The sequence below is a fragment of the Pelodiscus sinensis genome, chromosome 15, assembly GCF_049634645.1.
Source record: "Pelodiscus sinensis isolate JC-2024 chromosome 15, ASM4963464v1, whole genome shotgun sequence".
Classification (NCBI taxonomy): domain Eukaryota; kingdom Metazoa; phylum Chordata; order Testudines; family Trionychidae; genus Pelodiscus; species Pelodiscus sinensis.
In genome coordinates this window covers 9,191,090-9,213,536 of record NC_134725.1, presented here as the reverse complement: position 1 = coordinate 9,213,536, position 22,447 = coordinate 9,191,090, and the positions used below count along the sequence as shown (strand labels likewise).

At 46.6% G+C, this 22,447-nt stretch overlaps 1 protein-coding gene across 5 annotated transcripts in view; it reads right to left on the bottom strand.

The window, feature by feature from the left end:
- Window positions 1-22,447, bottom strand: part of PXN (paxillin) — a 94,714-nt gene that overhangs the window by 31,861 nt on the left and 40,406 nt on the right. For all 5 annotated transcript variants that reach the window (XM_075898107.1, XM_075898105.1, XM_075898106.1 and 2 more), the window contains exons 2-6: window positions 11,325-11,551; window positions 10,703-10,803; window positions 6,916-7,055; window positions 6,535-6,736; window positions 5,740-5,875 (exon numbers count right to left, since the gene is read on the bottom strand). In XM_075898107.1, the coding sequence (XP_075754222.1) occupies window positions 5,740-5,875; window positions 6,535-6,736; window positions 6,916-7,055; window positions 10,703-10,803; window positions 11,325-11,551 (806 nt within the window). The remainder of the gene's footprint in view (window positions 1-5,739; window positions 5,876-6,534; window positions 6,737-6,915; window positions 7,056-10,702; window positions 10,804-11,324; window positions 11,552-22,447) is intronic.

The window sequence follows — 22,447 nt, the reverse complement described above, 5'->3', positions numbered from 1 at the left end:
AACAAAACAACATATAAAAGTCAATGTTGATAAATGAAACGTAATGCGCATTGGAAAACATAATCTCAACTACATATACGAAATGATGGAGTCTACATTAGCAGTTATCACTCAACAATAGATCCTGGAATTATCACGAATCATTTTTTGAAAACATCTGTTCAATATTCCACGGAAGTTAAAAAAAAACTAACTATGGTAGGAACCATTAGGAAAGAGATAGATAAGACAAAAATATTATAAAACTATAAGTATCTATATACTTTTATATAAGTAACTAAAAGGATGTCACAAGGAGGAGAGAGAAAAATTGTTCTCTTTGGCCTCTGATGATAGAACAAGAAGCAATGGGCTTAAATTGCAATAAGGAAGGTTTAGGCTGGACATTAGGAAAAACTTCCTAACTGTCAGGGTGGTTAGACATTAGAGTAAATTGCCTAGGGAGGTTGTGGAATCTCCATCACTAGAGATATTCAAGAACAGGGGGGACAGACATCTGTCTGGGATGGTCTAGATGGTGCTCGGTCCTGGACGTGATGACATCTCAAGGTTCCTTCCAGTTCTAATATTCTATGATATGCCCACACCTTGAATACTACATGTTCTGGTCACGAGAGAGAGAAAGAAAAGAACTGGAAAAAGTACAGTAAAGAGAAACAAAAATAATAGCTTACATATGAGGAGAGATTAAAAAGACAGATACTGATCAGTTTTGAAAAGAAACACCCTGGAATATGATAGAGGTCTATAAAATAATAAATAGTGTGGAAAACATGAGTAAGGCAGTGTTCTTTACCGTTTTACGTAACACATGAACCTGGTACCAGCCAATGAAGTTAATAGTCAGCAGATTTAACACACACGTAAGGAAGTACTCCTTCACACAATACACAGTCAACCTATGGAATTTGTTACCAAGGAATACTGCGAAGACCAAAAGCACAAGTGGGTTCATAGCAGAATTAGATAAGTCCATCAATGGCTATTAACCAAAATGACCAGGGATGCAACCCTCTGTTTTCAGTACAGGCAGTCTCCGGGTTACGTACAAGATAGGGACTGTAGGTTTGTTCTTAAGTTGAATTTGTATGTAAGTCGGAACTGGTACATATTGTAGGGGAAACTCTAGCCAAACATTTCTCCAGAGCTCAGTTTTATTCTCCCACACCTCACTTCCCTCAGTCCTTTATTCTCAAGCTGAGGTGTCTTCTGAGAAAAGCCGCTCCGCGTCTCCCTGGTCTGCTGGAGGGGGGGGGTAGCTTTGCGTCTCCCTGGTCTGCTGGGGGGAAGCAGCTAGTGCGGGGTTGCCTCACCCCATTTGTAAGTAGGGATCTGATGTAAGTCGGATCCATGTAACCCGGGGACTGCCTGTATCTCAAAACAACTGACTGACAGCGGATGGATCACACAGTACATTTCCCTGTTTTGTTTACTCCCTCTGAAGCACTTGGCACTGCAGGAAGCCAGGATACTGGGCTAGATGGATCATTAGTCTAACCCTGCATGGAAATTTTTATAATGGAACTAAATATGAGGATATTTATGTATTCTAGACACCAACTGAATGGCTATAAATTTCATATACATACTCATGTCAGCATCTCACAGATGTTATTGCATATTTATGAAATCAAAATTATTAAAAAAAAGTCCCTTGTCTTTGTCACTGAAGGTAACTTCAGAAACTCAGATGCATGGCCCAGATTTTCTGGTTTGCTTTCTGAGCTCAGCTAGAAAACATGCAAGGGAGACAAGAGTACTCTGAAATGCTAACAGCCCTGTCAAATGTTAGCACTCTGCCAGGTAGCTTTTACTAGTTTTCTGATATTTAGTCACACAGACTTTCCAATGACTGCAAGCAAGTCTACGAGGAAAAACAGTTGAAGACAACTGGTGATTTTTCAAAGAGGTATTATTAAGGGTGCAAACTATTCCACTGTGAAAGAAAGATAAGTATGGCCAGAGACCACCTTGACTTAACCAGATCTTGAATGATCTATAAATCAAAAAGGAGGCCTCTTCTCAAAAAGTGGTAACTAGGTCAAGTTACAGTGGATGAATACAAACGGGAAAAATCAGAAAGGCCAAAGCATAAAACAAGCTCAAATTAGCTAGAGCTAACAAGACAACATTCTTCATGCATCAGAAGCAGGAGGAAGAACAAGGACAGGGTAAGAACCATTACTTTACTAAGTGAAGAGGGAAAAACAATAATAGAAAATGTGAAAATGGAAAAGGTGCTTAATGGCGTCTTTGTTTCAATTTTCAACAAGAAGGTTGGTGGCAAATGGACACTTAACATTGTGAATGATGATGAAAATGAGGTAGGTTCCAATGTTAAAAAAGGAAAAGAACAAGCTAAAAATTACTCAACTAACACAGATGTCTCCAAGTCACCAGTGCCTGATGAAATGCTCGAAGAACTAACTGAGGAGATATCTGAGCCATTAGCTATTATCTTTGAAAAGTCATGGAATACGGGAGAGATCCCAGAAGCCTGGAAAAGGTCAAATAATGCCCATCCACAAGAAAGGAAATAAAGACAATCCAGGAAACTATAGACTAATCAGCTTAACTTCTGTACCAGGACAGATAATGGAGGATTTAATTAAGGAATCCATTTCCAAACATCTAGAAGATAATAAGGTAATAAGTAACAAATCATGTCAAACCAACTGGATGGCTTTCTTTGATAGGATAAAAAGCCTTGTGGATAAGGGGGAAGCAGTATACAGTATGTGGTATTCTTAGACTTTAGTAGAACAATTGATATAGACTGACATGACTCTTTCATTAATAAACTAGAGGAATGCAGCTTAGATGGGGCTACTGTAAAATGGGTGAATAACTGGCTGGATAACCATTCACAGAGAGTACTTATCAATGGGTCAAAGTCATGCTGAAAGGACATAACGAGAGGGTTTCCACATGGATCAGTTTTGGAACGGATTCTGTTCAATATCTCTATTGATAATTTAGATGATGCTATAGAGAATATTCTTATAAAGTTTGTGGATGATACTAAGTTGAGAGGAGTTACAAGTTCTTTGGAGGATAGGCTAATTATTCAGAATGGTCTGGACAAATGAAAAAATGGTCTGAGGTAAACAGGATAAAGTTGTATAAGGACAAAAGCAAAGTACTCCACTTAGGAAGGAGTACAGTGGAAAGGAATCTAGGGGTCATAGTGGACCACATGGTAAATATAAGTCAATAGTGTAAAACTGTTGCAAAAAAAGGAAACATCATTCTGGGATATATTAATAGGAGTGTTTTAAGTAAGAGATTAGACTTCTTCTGCTCTACTCTGCATTGATTAGGCCTCAGCTGTAGTAGTGTGTCCAGTTCTGGGTGCCACTTTTCAGGAAAGATGCAGAAAAATTGCAGAAGGCCCAGAGAAGAGAACAAAAAAGTACAGAAAACATGACCTATGAGGGAAGATTGAAAGAACTGAGCTTATTTAGTCTGAAAAAGGGAAATTTGAGAGGGGACATGACAACAGCTTTCAGGTGCCTAAAATGAACAAGGAAGAGACAGAAAAATTGTTCTCCTTGGCCTCTGAAGATAGGACAAGAAGCAACAGGCTTAAATTGAAGCAACGGAGGTTTAGACTGGACATTAGAAAAAACTTTGTCAGGACGATTAAGTACTGGAGTAAATTGCTTAGGGAGGTTGTGGAATCTATGTCACTTGAGATTTTAAATAGCTGATTACAGAAACACGTGTCAAGGATGGTCTAGATTCTTGGACTATGGTTCCATGGCTTATACAACAGTCAAGTCCCAGGTTTACAGACTCCAAAGCCCAACTGCCACTTTTGTAGAAGACACACAAAAGGCTGGAAAGCTGAAGTTGTCAGGCTGCCTAAGGGGGTTTCTGTGCCAACAAGAGTTCATTTGTGCATACCTGTGCCTGGTGCCAGCAGCCACAATGAGATTTTGTTTGCTAAACTCTGACAATAATGTTATGAACATATGACTGCAGAATATTTTATCCTGCAGCTTCGACCTCATTTGTTTGTGGCTTGAATAATGTACTTGGGGCTATCAAAGAGGGAATTCTTTTCTACCCTCACTGCACAGTTGAATAAACAGTGAATTTTCAACATACAAAAGGTTAGTAGTGCTCTGACCTAGGAATGTTATTGTTTAATATATTACTAATGTGAAAACAAAAGGTGAACAACCAGGTGGTAAAATTTGCAGGTGATGAAAGATTAAGTTAGTAAATACCAGAGAGGACTGTACTGAACTTCATAAGAGCCTTAAAAATCTTAAGCGATTGGGCCACGTGATGGCAGAATAAACTCAAAATAATGTAGATTATTCCTTCCAAATCTGAAGAACTCATACCCATTTAGGGTTTCTAAATTAACTGTAAACTCTTAGACACAGGCAATTCATGAAATCCTCTGCTCCATAGACAGCAGCAGTCAAAAAAGCAAACAAAATGTTAGTATGCATAAGGAATGCAAAGATTGAAAATCTAATGTCATTATATAAATCTATTCTGGAATATTTTGTTCAGCTCAGGTTGCTCCGTCTAAAAAAAAACTGCAGTGGGAACTAACACGTGGCATTCAGGTGATGAAAATGGCCACAGGCCTGTAGAAACTTCCATATGAAGACAGACTGAAATAGGTGAGACTTAATTAGAAAATGAGACTTAAGTGGGGATATGGTAGAAGTACACAAAATAATGAATGTTATAAAGAAGATAAGTCAGACACTCCTCCTTTGCACCCCTTACTCTTAATATAAGAACCATTCAATTGAAGCGAAATTCAAAATATTCAAAATTATTAAATGGAATCTTTTTGTAATCTAACTTAGACTGTGACAAAATATGTGGCAATGAGCTCCACGGGTGATCCTTGAATTGTAAGAAAAAGTTTTACAACATTGGAAGAAAAAGACTGTCCGGATTGTGCATGTGCACAGGTGATAGCTATATAAAAACTTATGTAATGGATATAAATCCTTCCACTACAGGTCACAAGGTACCCTCACAGACAGGTTACTCCTTACTTTATCCATTGTGGGCTCTCCTATAACCTTCCTCTGAACCAACTGGTTCTACTCAGTGAAATAGCTAGATCACTGGTCTGATCCAGTAGGAAAATTCTGGTATTTTAGCAGACATATTGATGCAGTACTTCCCTTCCTCCTTCTCCAAAAGGCTTAGTTATCAACCCACTTTTACCTGAATAGTAGGAGATCCTTTATAACCAACCCTGAAAATTTCCTGCCTTTTAAGATGGAACTTTGACTGCCCAAATCATCTGCCTGGAAGTCTCAAAAATCAACTCCCATCTTGATTAGGAAAAATCAAGGACAACAAAGGAGATATCCTCCAGAGCAGCAGAGGCCAGTCTTCTAAGAGACTTCTGGACATTATGAAATGTGCATTTTGCACCAGAATATCCTATCTATTGCTCACCACTTCAGGATCTTAGTGTAGTCCCTTTAAATGCTATACTAGGGGAAATCTTGATAAGATCTAAAGAACAGTAAACTTAGTTTACAAGTGTCTGCATTATCCACACCAGATGCAAGACTTCATCACAATCACATCTGCAGCAGCACTTTGACAGCACTAATATGCCACAGGGAATTGCTGGTACAAGGAGTAAAGGTTGTAGTGGGTGATCTGAGGAGAAGAGGTGGTAGGTAGAAATGGATGACAGAGAAACAAGTGGAGTACACAATATCAGAAGTTATTCCAGTTAGAGTTAGGCACCTTAAAGTCCGAGAGAGATGCCATCAGCTCATCCAGTTCTCGTGTGGCTGAAGAAGCAGATATGCGAGTCTGCTGCTGGCTGGAGCTGACTTGCTGGGGGCTGCTCATCTCGCTCTGATTCACAGTGATAGCAGGGCTGTCAAAAAAGAAAACCAAACCATTACATTTTAATGTGGTAGTGAAAAATCCCAGATGGACGGCCTCAGCTCTTTGGATTCTGTTTATCTTCAGTTCAGATAAGGCATTAGTAGTAGCAAAGTCAGATTCCCCTACTGTCCACAAATATGTCTCAGTATGTGTTCCAGGAGATCAGCTTTTGTAGGCCTTCCAATCTTTTGTTCTCTACTGAGACTGCCAAAGATGCCAAATAGTCTGGTTTTGGTAGTTTGTGATGGGGGCAAAGAACTGGACTGAGACCCACACTGTTTATTTTGTCAGATGGTGACAATTTTCGATCAGCATAACTGAGTTCAAAACAGAACTAGGTAAATTCACGGAGGATAGACCTGTCTAGATTTGAACATGTAAAAATGGTAAAAGATCCATTAAACAATTACTTGTTCTTCCAACATTAACAGCTTCTGGCTTAATGGCAGTTGCAGTAAATCTGAGCTCAGAAAGCAGCAGATACAGCTAATCTTTACCTTCCTCCTTGACCCCACCCAGTTTGTAAAGAACAAATCCATCCTTCAGCAAGAAAACAGGAGGCCACAGCCCTACTAGTACTGCACTCTATTAGCTACCTCCCCCCAATGCCCCTGCACCTGACAAAACAGTCACCGGGTCAGTACTCACACTGGACTTGGCACAGAGCTCTCCAGTTCATCCAAAAGGCTCTCCACACTGGGACGCACATCCTCAATCCCACGCCCACCATTCCGCTTTGGCTTCTCTTTTGTAGGGGGTGCTGCCTTCACCCCCAAGGAGCTTGCACTCTCTGGGACAACATAGTGAGGTCCGGTCCCGCTGGGCAGGGAGGGGCTCTCCCTGGCTTCATCTTACAGAGTAAGAAATAAAGACAATTAGATCCTACAGACTCTCACTTGCAGTGGAAAGAGGCGCAAGTACAAGACGGGGAGGGGAGGAAAAAGGAGGATGAAATAGGCACGGGAGAGTGAGGTGTGAGATCCAGTCATTAACATACCTAGCACTGACACCTGGGTCATTACTTCTTACCTGTTGGGAAGCCACTAGGGGGATTGTGCTGAACAGCATTCAGTTCCAGGAGCAGTCGGTCCAGTTCTGACAGGTTGCTTCCCAAAGAGGAGCTCATCATAGTGGGAGATGGTTCAGCAGACTTCTGCTTGTTGGGAAAACTGGATTGAAAGGGAAAAAAGGAGTATAAAACCAGTGGTGGATTTACCATTGGGCCAATTGTTCCCTGGCACCGGGTCCAAGCTCTGAAGGGCAAGATAGGGAGCCCAAGGTCCCCTGAGAGCTGTAGTTCTGTGGCAAGCTCCCTGTCCAGAGAGCTAGCCCTGGAGCAGGAAGGGACTACATTTTCCAGCATCCCACCTGGGGGCTAGAAACAGGAAAGGAACGGGGAGTGGGAAGCTGTGAGCCATGCATAGCAGCTTTCTGTGAAGGCAGCAAGGGCTGCTAGAAGGCATTGGTGCTGTGACTGGGGAACATGTGTGCACATGGGAGTAGGTGGCTTTGGCCAAGATCTCACCCTCAGAAGCCTGCCCCAGATTGGATCTGGAGTGCTAGTGGCCTCAGTTTGCTGCCCCCAAAAAAGGAATTGAATGGACAATGCTCCTGTCTGAAGCCTGGCAAGGGAGGTGTGTGGGCCCCATCTGGAGAGGTTTATACAAGTGAGGGAGGGAAGGCTTTGCTAGCGGCCCTGGGCAGCTCTAGGTGCAATGCCAGGCACACGGGAGGATATGACTATTTCCACAGCCATGGAAGCAGAAATGGGCTTTTCCTTTCCAGATTTATCCAACACTCAGAAAGGGAATCTAGCCCCTTCTGGATTTGAACAGGAGCACTCAAGTTTAATTTTGGCTGCTGTTACATCATTTCTCCAAAATCAAATATTGATCCACCGTCATTTGTTGTAGGCAAGACAGGGTAAAATTGCTGGCATCTTACCAGTGCTATTTTCTAACCGCCATTATCATGTTTTGTTTTTTAGTTTTCTTCTTTTTAAAAGAAGACAGTAACATTGCATTGGTGACTTCCTCACATAAACAGAGTGTAGAACAAAAGGATAATAAAGGCATCTCAACTTTTCCTCATTATGTGGGACAGTCTTACAATATGGAACTAGATATTCTCCAATCACCTGAACTGAAAATTATTCCACTTTACTGGGTGCTGGGATAGGGATTTATCAGAAATGATCAGGTAGTTGCCGCCTGTGGAACGTTGCTGAACTGAGACCAGAACTCAGCTGGCAGGCTCTTAATACATTTAAAAGGCTGGGGAACCTGGCACCAGCCAGGTCAGCTGATTCCCGGCTTGCACCGGGTCCCCCTCGCTGCAATTCTGCTTTTTAAAATGTATCAAGAGCAGGCAGGCTCTCAATACATTTAAAAAGCAGAGGCTCAGTGTCTGGGACTGGGCGCAAGCCAGGAATCAGCCCAGGGCCCACGACTCAGTGGGCCTTTGCCTCCCGCGGAGATGATAGAGGCAGCAAGGGGGCGGGAGAAGCAACTAGTCGAGGGACTAATCGACTATCCAATCAGCTTATGTTTATCGGATAGTCGACTAGTTGCTTACATCGGGATCCCATTTAAGCATTCAACTGATTAAACAGGATGCCTGGATAAGGAAAGAGATAAATCTGTGGGGAATTTCCCCTGATCACTATGACATTCCTGCTCACTGCAGACACTGGCAAACCCACAGAGGTGTACAGGTCAATGTGAAAAACTGAGGAAGCTGTGCATAGCTATACATACAATCTTGCAGAGGCTTGTGATCAAAATGAAAAATGTCTCTGAGACTCAGTCCTGGCTATTCTATAGCAATACCACACCAGGCTCACACTCGCAAGGGGCCAATAACTATGCCTGGCACTGGTCCCACAAAATGTTAATCCAGTCCCATGAAAACTGGGGAGCGACCCCCTCCTTCAAGTGAAAGAAAGAGCAGGGTGGGGTGTGGGAAAAGCTTTTTAACAAGAGCCTCATGGGCACTTTGTCAGGAACCCAAAAGACATTTAATATACATGCTTAAAGAAATGCACCCAGCACAGCGGGTACTTGTTGTTGGAGCATACTAGCAACAAAGCAGCTGAGCAGCTGTGTTCTCACTCTGCAATAGTGAGAAATCTGGACAGGGTCTCGTATTTCCATGACTGCATGCAGCAAAGGGTTAACAGACTGCAGATCAGAGACATGCAGAAGGAAAGCAGAACCATTAGCCAGCACAGAAGAAATTCATTTTTTTCCACTGACACCACAGCAAGAAAGAAATTCCCTTCTAAAGGAAGAGGTGAAGCACAGCTGGTTTAGAGGAAGGGAAGGCAACAGAAGTAGATGCCCCACCCAGAACACTGCAGTCTTGCTCCCTAAGAGATAAATAGCATCCTGCAGAATACATGGCGACAGAAACCCATCATCAAGGCATGAGGTCTGTCTTCAAGGCCCAATAAACCACTCACCAGTCCTTTCTCTTGTGGAGTGCTAATCCACATGAACAATTTTAATGATCATATAACACCCCATTAAATATGTACATTTACTGTTATTCTAATTTTGAATATATATAACTGTGTGTGATGTTTGTTTTAGATACTACTTATCCCTTAGGGATATTGTCCCCCACACATGCTATTTTCATAGCAGTACTTAGCACTTGCAATACTTTGCATTTTCAGATTGTGGTAGACATTAATCTTTACAACAACTCTGGGAGAGAAATAAATTTACCCCAGTTTCTCAGGCCAGGTCTACACGAGACCCGGAAGGTCAGCTTAAGGTACGCAACTCCAGCTCTGTAAATAAGGTAGCTGGAGTCCACGTGACTTAAGCTGAGTTTGGTGGTATCTTCACAGTGGGAGGTCGATGAGCACAAACGAAGAGTGTCAGTGGGCTCCCATTTGCCAGCCCCGCTGCTGCAGCTGGCTCTGCTCTTAGCAGACTCCCAGCTGCTAGTGGTGTCTCGGCAGTCAGCCCCACTCCCAGCAGCCAGCCCCACTGTTGGTGGGTTCCCAGCTACTAGTCCCGCCACCCCAGCTGGATCTGCTGCAGGTAGACTCTCCGCTGCGAGGGCGGGATCCCAGCCACTGAGTTTAAACATTTAAGTAACCTCAGAGCTGATGCTTATCAGCTAAACGTTTAACATGCCTAACTGGAACACTAAAGAGTTGTCTCAATATTGTTGCTTCCTTTCCACAGTCTCTTAATTTGAGAGTTGGGGCTGTATTTGTGGCTGTAACGGTGTATCTACATCGTTCTGATCCCTCCGAGTACAGACACTGGTCATTTACTTCTATCTCCCTCCTAGCAAACTGCATCTAGGATGTTTAAGGAGAATATCCTTTGCATTTTTATGGAGTTGTTTACACAGTGAGCTCCGAGCAGGCTCAAGTTTCCAGTACAAATATAGCAAGGTTAATGTAGCAAGGTTGTCTTACCCAAGAACAGACAACAAGTCACAGGCAGAGCTTGAAACAAAAGACAGTTTTTTGTAATTCCTTGGTGCCCTATTCACTGGATCATGTTGCCTCCTACCTTGCCGACGAAGGGATTAAACCAGCTTTCCCACCTCAAAGTCACTTCAGCACATTTCGCCACCCCACTGCATTTGCACCCAGGCTAAATTCACAATAATCTCCAGAAAAAAGGAGAAGTTCTCAGAACTCTAGAGAGTATTGAGCAACACAAGTGAAACAGGATGGGTGAGCTCAGGATCTAGGCCGGCTCCTATAACGGGAAGCAGAGTCACAGTTCTTACTGCCCCCCAGCACCCCGAACCATGATTCAGGCGTCTCATCACCCAAGGAGGGGCAGGATACCTGTAGACGTGCTCCTCTTCACTGGCACGTGAGGAAGGAGAGCAGACACTCTCTCGGGGAACGGAGGCACTGGAGCTGTACACAGGAGACTGGGACTGAGGCTGAGGAATTGAGATTTGTATTGGTGATTGAAAACGCTCAACAAAGGCATATGAAGTCACACACTTAGCTGACAACAAAAAGTTCTGATACAGATCAGCTTCAACCCCCACTGCACACGGTAGCCAAGCAACATGTCTCAGGCTTGCCCACAAATTACACATCTGAGTTGGGAAACTCCCCCCTTCCATCGCCTTTCCATAGGTGCAAGGTGTCTGGTTAATACTAGTTTTTTGTACTGTGGTTTTCACTGGAACACTGATGATGATGAGGCTTTAACTGGTATTTTATCACTAAACCAGTCAGAAGTTGAAGCCTCAACTTTCACTTCCCCCAATCATGCCACCTCACTGGGAAACCTCCCCAATTTCCCCACTACATGCCAGCCTACAGAACACCCAAACTCCTTCTTACTCCCTATAGTCCCCTTCCTCCCCTCATCTTCTGCACCTTAGCTACCCACCATACCAGACCAGAAGTCATGCACAGATCCCTTCTCTTCTACCCAGCATCGCATACTTACTTGCTGGTGGATATATCGGGAGACACCTGGTTGCCACTGGTCTAAAGGGTCAATCACAGTTCCATTCAGGGCTTCGCTGGAAGGTGGGGGTGGCACAGGAGGCGGCACAGGGATCTCCTGGTATGTATGGTTTCCAGTTGGATAGGAATAGGGTGTTTCCTCTGACAGGAACACTGGTCGCTTGGAGATGTGAGAGGTGGTAGACTCCAGGTCCGCTAGCAAAGCATCTGCAGAATAACAAAATGAAAAGGTTTTTTTCGACTTGGCAAACAACCAGTTTATTCCTTTCCCCCTCATTCAGACAGTGTCACATTTACAGCTACTGCGCATCCTGCAAAACGCTACTGGATATGGGAAGATTCCATTCTCTCCAGCACAGCACCGCATGGGTCAATAAAAGCTCTGCTATGAAAGGAAACTCCAAGAGGCACCAAAGAAGCCAGAAGAAATCCCAGTCTGGGATTTTGTGCTAAACTGGGGAATAGCTCAGCAGCAGGGAGCTTTTAGTCTCACTGTGCTTTGCATTAGACAAACTTGGAACAGTTCTACATCAGATATTGACACAGACTAATTACAATCTCCTTATTAAAAAATGACTGAGTTTCACTTTCTCCAGGAAACGAGTTCCCTGGAAGGGACTGTCTCTGGAGTCTCAGGAGCATGAACTAGCAAAAAAGAGACTTATGTTTCAATCAGTCTATCAGGGCAGCAACCCTGCCTTTGCCTCCTGGAAGAGCAAGATTTGTCCTTAGCACACAGCAAGCCCCAACAAATGGTTAACTCCACTCCAGCGCCTGCCAGGTAAATGCAATTTCAGGTCCTGGAAACAGTTCTTAGCTTGCTGGGTGGCGAAGACTGCTTACAAATTCCCGAAGGGCAGAAAAACCCTCCATAGAAAGTACACACTCGCCTGTTGGGAAGAGGAAAACACATAACGAGAAAGTAAGATACTGCCTGGAATCAGAACAGTCACTTTGACATGTAGTGCAAGGAAAAGGGTCCCTTACCATTCTGTCTTCCTCCCTCCCTCCGCCACAAACTTTGCTTCTTGCCTGGTCCAAGCCCAGCACCCTTTGCAGTGACTCACAGACAAATCCCAGCTTGCTGGACCTGCGACCCCACCCACAGGAGTCTCCTACAATCCCCAGTGGAGCGTTGCAGGTCTGCACTGTATTTGCTTTTTAACGACAGTCTCACTGCCTGGGTGCCCAGCATTTAGAGGGGCAACAGACTCCAGCGCCCACCTACTTAAGGCTATTAGAGGAGCTGGCCCACAAGAGACACAGGCATTCATCATTACCAAACAGCAAGTAGTCACAGGCAGCATAGTTCAGAGACAGAACGCTGCCAGAGTCCAGTGGAGTAATGCAGCTTACGTAGGACTACTTAAACTACGTAAGCTGCATTAAGTAGGATTAGGCTACTTCTCCAGGAGCCCCTTTAACTACCCTGGATTGCCATCCCCTTTATCACTACTGCAGACCAATAGTCTTCAAGGGATCTCTCAGCCATTTTCCTCTCTGTGCACTACAGCTAGCTCCAGTTCCTTCACAACTCAGAGAGAAAATCTCTCTCACTGCTAGGCTTCAGAGACATCTGGGCTTTCCAAAGCACAGCTCAGCTCCCAACCCCAGTCTGGCATCACACAGTCCTTCCTGACAGTGCGCTCTGATGGCAGCCTACAGGCTCAGAGTCTAGGCAGAGACCTGTCTTTTCAAAACCCCTTCATGAGCTGAGTAGCTCATACCAGTTCACCACGTTCAATTGCCCAAACCACACTCAAGGGTCAAATGGAGGACAGAAGCGGTTACACTACACAGAGAAGACAGGGGAGGCTTTCCTGTGCTCCCAAGAGCATCTTCCTCCATGAGCCAGGGTACTCTTGAGGAGGAAGACCTGTTAGATGAGAACCCGTCTGACAGGGCAGAATAGAGAGCACCAGCAAAGGAGTCATGTTAAATTAATACCATGACTTTACGCTCACCAAAGGATATTCAAAGTCATTTAAACCACAGTCATCATCTTAAAGTGGCCAAAATATCCCGGGAACAGACGCCCCAGGGGAATTTCACAGCTGGGGAAAAGTCAGCCCAACCTTTTTTAAGCAACAGAACAGAAGGTGGATTCCAGAGCTATACAAACACATACCTCAGAGGAGCCAAAGAACTGCCACTGCTCTGAACGTGCAAGTCCAATGGCTGTGCGATTTTGTGTACAGTTCCCTACACAATCTCTATCAGGGAAGGTGTGGTTCTTGCCTCCTTGCACTTCTCTGAGCCAATGAGTAAAGCCAAGCAGACTCTACCAGGAAGCAAGAAAACCATGTGAACTCCAGCCTTCGGAGTTTCCACACCCATGGCACATAAAAGCACTAAGTTCTGGGCACACCTTCCTACCCCTCCCATTCTACTGCTTCTCTCCCTCTTGGAGGGGCAGATACAAGTAACTTCCAGCTTCTTACAAAAACCACTCTCTCAGATCACTTCTCTTCTGTTTTCTCTTGCTACACGGCACAATACTTTGTTAAACTACTTAGATGCACCTGCTTGGCATGTATCTGTACGTATGACAGGAGGGACAGAGAAGGGGAGAGAAGACAGCAGTTGATGCAAAGAAGAAACACTACCTTCCCAGCTGCCCACTGACAAAAGAGAGCAACAGTGCCTGAAAAGGAAACATGCACACAACCACTCTACTCCCAGCTTGTGAAGGGGATACGTGGCAGCCGGTACAGTTTAATGATTAACTTTCCCCACCCTATCCTCCCCCCTTCCTGACTTGAGCAAACACTGCTGAGCTGAGGCACAGGAAGCCGAGGAGGAGGGGAGAGAAAAAAAAAGGCTGGAGGGGATCACTCACAGTTACTCAGTCAGAGCTTTGGATCAGGAGGGCTGGTGACGCACAGTGCTTCAGCTTTAGAACTGCATCCAGAGCAGTTCAGTTACTCTGGGCTCAGATCTCCCAAGATGTGTGCAGATGGGGCAGGGAGAGATGAGAGGCAGAAAGAGAAGTAAGACAGGCCTCTACCATAAGAAGAGCTGAGAAAACTCATGTTGACGTCAACGTAAGAGTAATGTCCAGTCACTATCCTGACCCTCACTTGGGCTGAATTGTATCAGTTGGCCAAACCTTCATCATATGGAAAAATGCCCCCTATAGGTTATTCCAGCAAGGCCTTTACAGACTAACCCCACAGTGCAGGCTGCTCCTGATATACAAATGTTATGGGCTTGGCTGACTTCTTGGTTAAGGAAATATTCCTTCTTCAGTATTCCTCTCCTTCTAGGCAGGCAGTGCTGTATGATGTACGGGAAGCAAATAAAACATTTATCTTTCCCCACCAACATGAAATGTTCCCTGAATATTCTGAACCTCCTGGGGACGGAACAGTTTTTATACTGCTGTAGGCCAAGAGAGGGCACCATGACAACTCTACACACAGCTCCACAGAACCCCACAGCAATTCCTTAACTTGGCAGCAACGCATCACTCTGCTTGTTTGGCTCCAAAGAGCTGCCCTTATTTTAGATTTGCACACTAGCCTCCTGCCAGTTCCACTTACACTGCAATTCCCCTGCCCCCCAGAACACACTGCACAACAACCTGACGCCACAGTCATAAATGCTGCAATAACTCTACCGTTTTACTATGGCTCCTAACAGTCTCCAATGGAAAAACTTTAAAAAAGAATGGTCTAGCTGCACCTTAAAGACTAACAAAACATGTAGATAGTGTCATGAGCTTTTGTGGGCACAGCCCACTTCAAATGAATGGAGTTATTAAAGGTCCAGAGGGATGGGGGTGGGAGAAGTGAAGGGGGGAAAAGGGAAAATAAATAGTCAATGTGTCCATGTCTCCAATGGAGACTTTGCATCTTTCAGAGCTCGTCTTCTAGTCTGGAAACTTCCAAGGTCGAAGAAAGGCCAGAGACTTCACTCCAGGGAATGGATTTAGTGTCCTGAAGCAGTAAGACAGGTACAGCACAGCACAAAATGACAACAGAAGCTCAGGACTAATGTTTCCCCAAGAAGTACACTTGCCAGGAATGAAGCAAAGGGCCTGTCCTTAATGTTACTCCACCTAGACTCCCTCCCAAAGATTCACAGCACACAGATGTGGGGGCAGTGCAGTGGGAAATATTCCGTTTGGGTTACTAAATAAGGCTCTGTCTGCTCTTAGTGACATGGAAATTGTATAAAGGGCCATAGCTGCAAATATCTATAACACTGCAGCTCCAGCCTTCTACACTGTTACTGACAAACCTTTGGGTATGGACAAAATACTGCAGGATGGGGAGCTGGGAAAAGAATAGTCTCTCCTATAGTAATATTATTCAGTGTCATTCCTGCCCTGCGTTATCACTGTATTCCATACCCAGAGCTTGTAAAATACTGAATCAATAATGCAGAGAGGAGACACACAACAGCTAAGAATGTAAGAGACTAGTTGACTAGTTAACTATCCAATAAGCAAAAGTTTATCAGATAGTTGACTAGTTCTAACTAGTTGCTCCCCCGCACCTTACTGCCTCTAGCAGAGGCAGCAAGTGGGGGAGCAGGAGCCGGTGGGTGCTGGGCAGGGCTGGATTAAGGCATAGGCTAGCTGGGCAGCTGCCCGGGGCACCAACCTATGGGGGTCACCTGATGGCAGCTGAAAGGGGCGTGCAGTGCCCCTTATAGCTGCCATCAGGCGCTGCGTGCCTGGCTCTCAGATCATGGGCTGCAGCAGCTCCAGCAGCCACCCTGCAGCGGCCGCCAGGGGCGGGGGCCACGTTAACCCCCGCAGTGCTGGACAGCAGTGCCTTTTCCCCCCGCAGCCACGGGGCCCTGAACGGCCAGGCTTGGCCTGCCCCGGGCTGTACGCCAGCGGCAGTAGCCGGGCCAGGCTGGGAATCTGCTGATTCCCAACTTGCACCTGTCCCAGACGCTGCGACACCGCTTTTTAAATGTATTAAGAACCTGCCAGCTGTTAATACATTTAAAAATCAGAAGCACAGCGGGGGCGGTGGACCCAGAGCAAGCCAGCCCAGCTGATTCCCAACTTGCACTGGGTCCCCCCCGCCCGCTGTGCTTTAGCCCTTCAATGGTGATAGAAATGTAGCCGTATTAGTCTGGGGTAGCTGAAGCAAAATGCAGGACAATGTAGCACTTTAAAGACTAACAAGATGGTTTATTAGATGATGAGCTTTCGTGGGCCAGACCCACTTCCTCAGATCAAAGGCCTTCAAATATGTCAAGAGCACACATTAAAAGGCAGAGCCACAGCAGGGGTTAGTCAAAAGTCCCCCACTTTTTGCCTAATCAACTAGTTGATGGAAAATCCATCGACTAGTCAATTAGTTGATTAAACTAAATGTAACATCCCTAACAACAGCTTCACTGCTTATATCATGAGACTCCTTAGCAAGCAATACCTGACTCTGCATGGCTGGCACTCCAACTCACCAGAGCATCACTAGGGCAACACAGCACTTGCAGAAGCAGCTCCTGAGACAAGGAGCAGCTAGCATTGCAATGGCAAGCCAGACTCTCTTCTACACAGTCTCTCTCTTTTGGTAAGACCACACATTACACTCTGAAGTGGAATCTGACTTCAGCACTGGGTGCATCTCAAACTGCGTCCTTCACTCTAGAATACTGTTTATATTCAAGTGGCTATTCTAGATCAGCTATCCTGTTCAATGGTGTGATTCTTTAAAAAAAAAATCGAGGCATACAATCCCTAGGTACTTCTAATGCACACAATGGCATCTGAACACCACGTCCTTAACTTGTACCTCCCCTAGGAAGCTTTGCCAATGAAATATAATTATGAACTGCGACATCCCTGCTATTCTGGTCTTCGAATCCCACAGCTCTGCCAAGGCAATTTGAGATGAAGCAGGGGCAATTAATAAGGACTATGATGCCTGAAGGTAGTTCCCAACAACTGCCAACGTTCTGTCAGTGATTTAGACTGCTTGGGACAGTGGTTCTCACATTGTGCATGCAGCCCTGCGAGACAGTTTGCAGAATGAGCTGTGTAGAAGATCAAGCCATGCAAGAAGGTGGGGTGGGGGGCGAGAAAAGAACAGGGTCCATTACAGGATCACTTCTTTACGAGACCGTCCACCAAGTGGCAACTCTGGAAAACTTCAGGATAAGCCACCGTGGCCAGTTCAAACAGCACAGAGAGAGTTAATCATCTCCATAAGCAAGGCTAAGCTGCACACACTACTGTACATTCCTTCCCTATCCCGCCTGCTTTAGACACCCCTGCACAGATCAGAAGAACAGCACACACATTCCAAGGACTCTGCTGTTGCCCTTGCATGCTCTACATGTCAGCACTTGCTGCTCTGCGGAGAAGGCAGTATCCTCAGGCAGACCCACCTCCACAAGCAGCCACAAGGGCAAATGCCTGAGCTGCCTACATCCCAGGGATGTGTGATCAAAGCATAAAGCCAGCCTGAGGATCGCAGAACAGCAGAAGGAAGGTGCACAGGAACCGTTATCATACAGCCCCCTTTACACGTGTGCAGGACAGGTCATTCTCCTCCAGGGATGTGAACATTTAAGCAGTTAACTGGTGGGGGCTGGAGCAGCTCCCCATCTGCAGCAGGAAAGGGGCTGCTCCATTGCCGGGGGGGAGGGGGGAAGGAGGCTGCCATAGGCAGTGGCTGCTCTGGTGTCCGAAGCAGCCCCTGCGTGCGAAGGGGAGGGAAGGGGAGGGCTCTCCAGCCCAGTGGTAAGGGGAGCCCCCCCACACCCTTTAATCAGTTAACCAATACATTTAACTGGTTAACCAATTAAACAGGATTTCATATCCCTATTCTCCTCTTCAATAAAACTAGCAGCAGCACTTTGGCTCCGTCAGTAGATTCTGTTTAGCAAGGCCTTCCAAAAGAAGTGCAGCTAACATTTTCACTGGCATTTTCCCTATGGCATCGAGGCTTCCTCTTTGTCAGTCCCCCCCTCCTCCCAAGGGAAAGCCTCCGAAGCATCCTAGGAATGTCCCTTGATGGAGGAGAGAAATCGAAGCAGGAGACAGCAGTGCAAGAGTTACTGTGAAGTCCACATCAGAGCACACTGGCAAAGCTGAAGCAGGTGTTGCGGCCGGCCACCTATCCACCCTAACTCCCCATAGCATACGTTGCCTTCCATTACTCAGAGCAATCAATGAAATTTCTACAAATCAATACGCTCTATTCCTTCTGCCAATCCCCACCCTCATGCCCCACTGCAAGATATGCGCACAAAGAATAACCAGAGAAGATATTTGCATTTTAATGATGTCATGTCTAGCTCTTAGCAGAAAGATACTTGCTCCCTAAGTTACAGAAGCTTCTCTGACTTCCAACTCAGAAGATGGGAGATTACACCTCAAAGAGATAGAGGGAAGCATCTCACTCTTCTCCCCACAGAAATCCCCCCTTGTTCCCACAGGCCTAGGGCTGTGAGTTAGGGCTACAGATACTTACCTCATTAACTGAACCAAAGAAGACAGACTTGGTGCCAGAAGTGAGAGGAATCCCTAGGATTTCCACAGGCAGCTCATCTTCCTTGACAACTGAGGATGGGTCATTAGTAAGATATGTGGACAGAACAGCAAGGAGCTGTTTTTATAGCACAATCTCTGCCCTCTGCCCAGTCTATTGGTCGAAAAGAAATGCTAATGTATTGAATGCAAGATACTCCAAAGGCTTCAACAGCTAAAGGCCACTTCTGTGAATTCTGAGGCACCAGATTACAGTGCTGCTCCATGCTTGGGACATCTGGACAGCGATCAATAAGGATGGAGCCAGGACTTCTGCTAGGCACAGTGCACTAATGCTAATGCTTCCAAAGCTAATGCTTCCAAAGTTCAGCCACAAAGTCTGTCTCCTCCTGGTTTGCCACAGAAGATTCCCATCACCTCTACTGCTACAGCCCCCTCGTGTCACAGAACCAAGGATGTGATGGGCAGTATGGATGAAATGTATTGGGCGTATGTTCTCCTCCAGGGCTGGGCAAAATATGATCTGCACACTGGATCCAGCCTGCCAAGCTGCCGCATCTGGCATGTAAGACCCTCAGCTGGATCCCTGCCTGCTCCGCTCCTGCTAAGCCCTTAGGAAAGCTGGCTGCAGCGCCATGTGCTTCTGTGAATGCTGAGAGCCTGGGGGAGGGGAGAGAGGCATCTCACTCTGCTCCTGCCCCCAGTAGCTCCCATTGGCTGGTGGTTTCTAGCCAATAGTAGATGCCTGTTTGCAGGGCAGGAAGCATGTGAAGTGCCCCTCTTACTCATCCCCAGCCCCGGGAATCACAGCAAACAAGGCCCTGGTAGCTGCTGTGAGCAATGCAGGGGCGTGGAAGACAGAGACCCTGGTTAAGGAGTCTGCTGGGCTGCTGGCTGGGAGCCACGCTGGTAGGGTCTCACAGCCAGAGCCAGCCTCTCCCTCCCCCATCCCTCTACTCCCCTCTTACACCCCTACCCCATGTAACCCAAACCTTTTGCACCCCTGCTCCAGCCCCATAGACCTTCCCAGACACTGCACCCCCCTCCATCACACCTGGTCACAACCCCCTTCCAGATCTTGCACCCAAGTCTGCTGACCCTGGTCACAGCCCAAAACCCTGCACCCCCAGCCTCAGGTTACAGTCCCTTCCCAGACTCTGCACCCCCTCCCCCTATACCGCTTCCCCAGACCAGAATCCTCTCCTGTACCCATATCCCTCCTGGAACCTGCACCCCAATCCCCTGTCCCAGGTCACAATCAAATGCTTGCCCCCCTACCCCAGGTCACATCCCCCCCCAGCCCTGCACCCTCTCCTGTACCCCAGTTCACTGCCCCAAGTCACAATCCCCTCCTTCACCCAAACTCCCTCCCAGATCCCACACCCCAATCCCTTACTCCACACTCCCTTGTGCACCAACCTCCATCTCAGACCCTGCACCTCCTCTAAAATGGAGGAGTGCGTCCCTCGACCACTTACCAAATTCTTGGAGTGGCCCCCCACCAAAAATTATTGCTCACCCCCGTTCTACACTAGCCTCATTGCAGCCACATTTGTTAGAACTCGCATCCAATCTTCACATCTCATTACATCAGGACACTCCCGCCACACACACCCAGCACCCAAGACTTGTTTGGAATGATCAGATCTGGGGAGGAGACATCTCCAAGGGCCTAGTAACTGGGAGCCCAGAGCAGTAACTGGCAAGTCAAGTTTAAACTAAAAGGATACAACACTATAGTAATGGTCACTCTATGCCGGGGTGACCAAGTGTGACTTGTGAACCACAAACAGCTCTTTTCCAGTTAAAGGGCAGCTCACAGAGCCCCACCCATTCTCCCCCTCCTGGGGAGGAGAAGGGGAGAGCTCAGAACTTCCACCTTGCAGAGGGGTGTTGGAGTAATAGGGGCTTCTGCATAGCAGAGAGGGAGGCCTCAGGGCTTTGACCCCACAGGGTGTACAAGCCAAGGCTTGGAGCTCCAGCAGGAGCAAGGCTAAAGCCCCCAGCACCAGCACACGCCTCCCAACTCCTGAACATAAGAATGGCCACACTGGGTCAGACCAAAGGTCCATCTAGGCCAGTATCCTGTTTGCCAACAGTGGCCAATACCAGATGCCCCAGAGGGAGGGATCACAACAGGTAATCCTCACATGAACCCTCTCCTGTGACCCACCTCCAAAGAAATAGAGGCTAGGGACACCATTCCTACCCATCCTGGCTAAAAACCATTGATGGACCTAGCCTCAATGAATCTATCTAGCTCTTTTTTGAACCCTGTTAAAGTTCTAGCCTTCACCACATCCTCTGGCAAGGAGTTCACAGGTTCACTGAGCACTGCGTGAAGAAAAACTTCCTTTTGTTTGTTTTAAACCTGCTGCCTATTAATTTCATTTGGTGATTCCTAGTTCTTTTACTGTGGGTATAATTAAGAACTTTTCCTTATTCACATTTTCCATACCAGTCATGATTTTATAGACCTCTATCATATCTCCCCCTTTACTCTCCTCTTTTCTAAACTGAAAAGTTCAAGTCTTTTTAATCTCTCTTCATACGGGACCTGTTCCAAACTCTTAATCATTTTCGTTGACCTTTTCTGAACCTTTTCCAATGCCAATATATCTTTTTTGAGATGAGGTGACTACACAGTATTCAAGATGTGGACATACCATGGTTTTATATAGAGGCAATAAGATATTTTCTGTCTTATTCTGTATCCCTTTTTTAATGACTCCTAACACACTATTTGCTTTGCTGCCTGCCACTGCACACTTTGTGGATGTTTTCAGACAACAGTGCACAATGACTCCAAGATCTCTCTCTCGAGTAGTTGTAGCCAAATTAGTCCCCTTCGTATTGTATATATAGGTGAGATTATTTTTTCCAATGTGCATTACTTTACACATTTATCAACATTACATTTCATTTGCTATTTTGTTGCCCAATCATTTAGTTTGGTGAGATCTTTCTGAAGCTCTTCACAGTCTGCTTTGGTCTCAACTATCTTGAACAGTTTGGTATCACCTGCAAATTTTGAACTTCTGAAGATTGCCATGTGTGGCTTGAGAAGGTCAGTAAGTTTGGCCACCCCTGCTCTCTTCAAACCTAATCCAACTTAGCTTTCAGCCTTATAAGTGACACAGTGACATACCATTCTCCAGACAGTTTAAGGCAGAGGTCCCCAACCTTCAGAGGCTCCCGGGCGCCCGGGAGGTGGGGCCGCTCACGCGCCGGGCGCCCGGGAGGTGGGGCCGCTCACGCGCCGGGCGCCCGGGAGGTGGGGCCGCTCACGCGCCGGGCGCCCGGGAGGTGGGGCCGCTCACGCGCCGGGCGCCCGGGAGGTGGGCCGCTCGTCCGGGGGCACGCCAGGGGACTGGGATGCCCTTGCACCCGGCGCCGGCGTGTGCCCTAAGGCCGGGGCTGGCGCTGCCCGAGCGCCTTGTGCCATGGGCCCGGGGCCGGCGTTGCCGCCCGAGCCAAGCGCCTGGGGCCGGCACCGGCGCCGCCCGAGCGCCGCGCACCCAGCACCGGTGCGTGTCGCGCACCTGGGGCCGGCGCCTCCCGTGCACCGGGGGCGGGGCTGGCCCAGGTTGTCAGCGGGCGTCCACGAATGCCCCGGCGGGCGCCATGGCGCCCGCGGGCACCGCGTT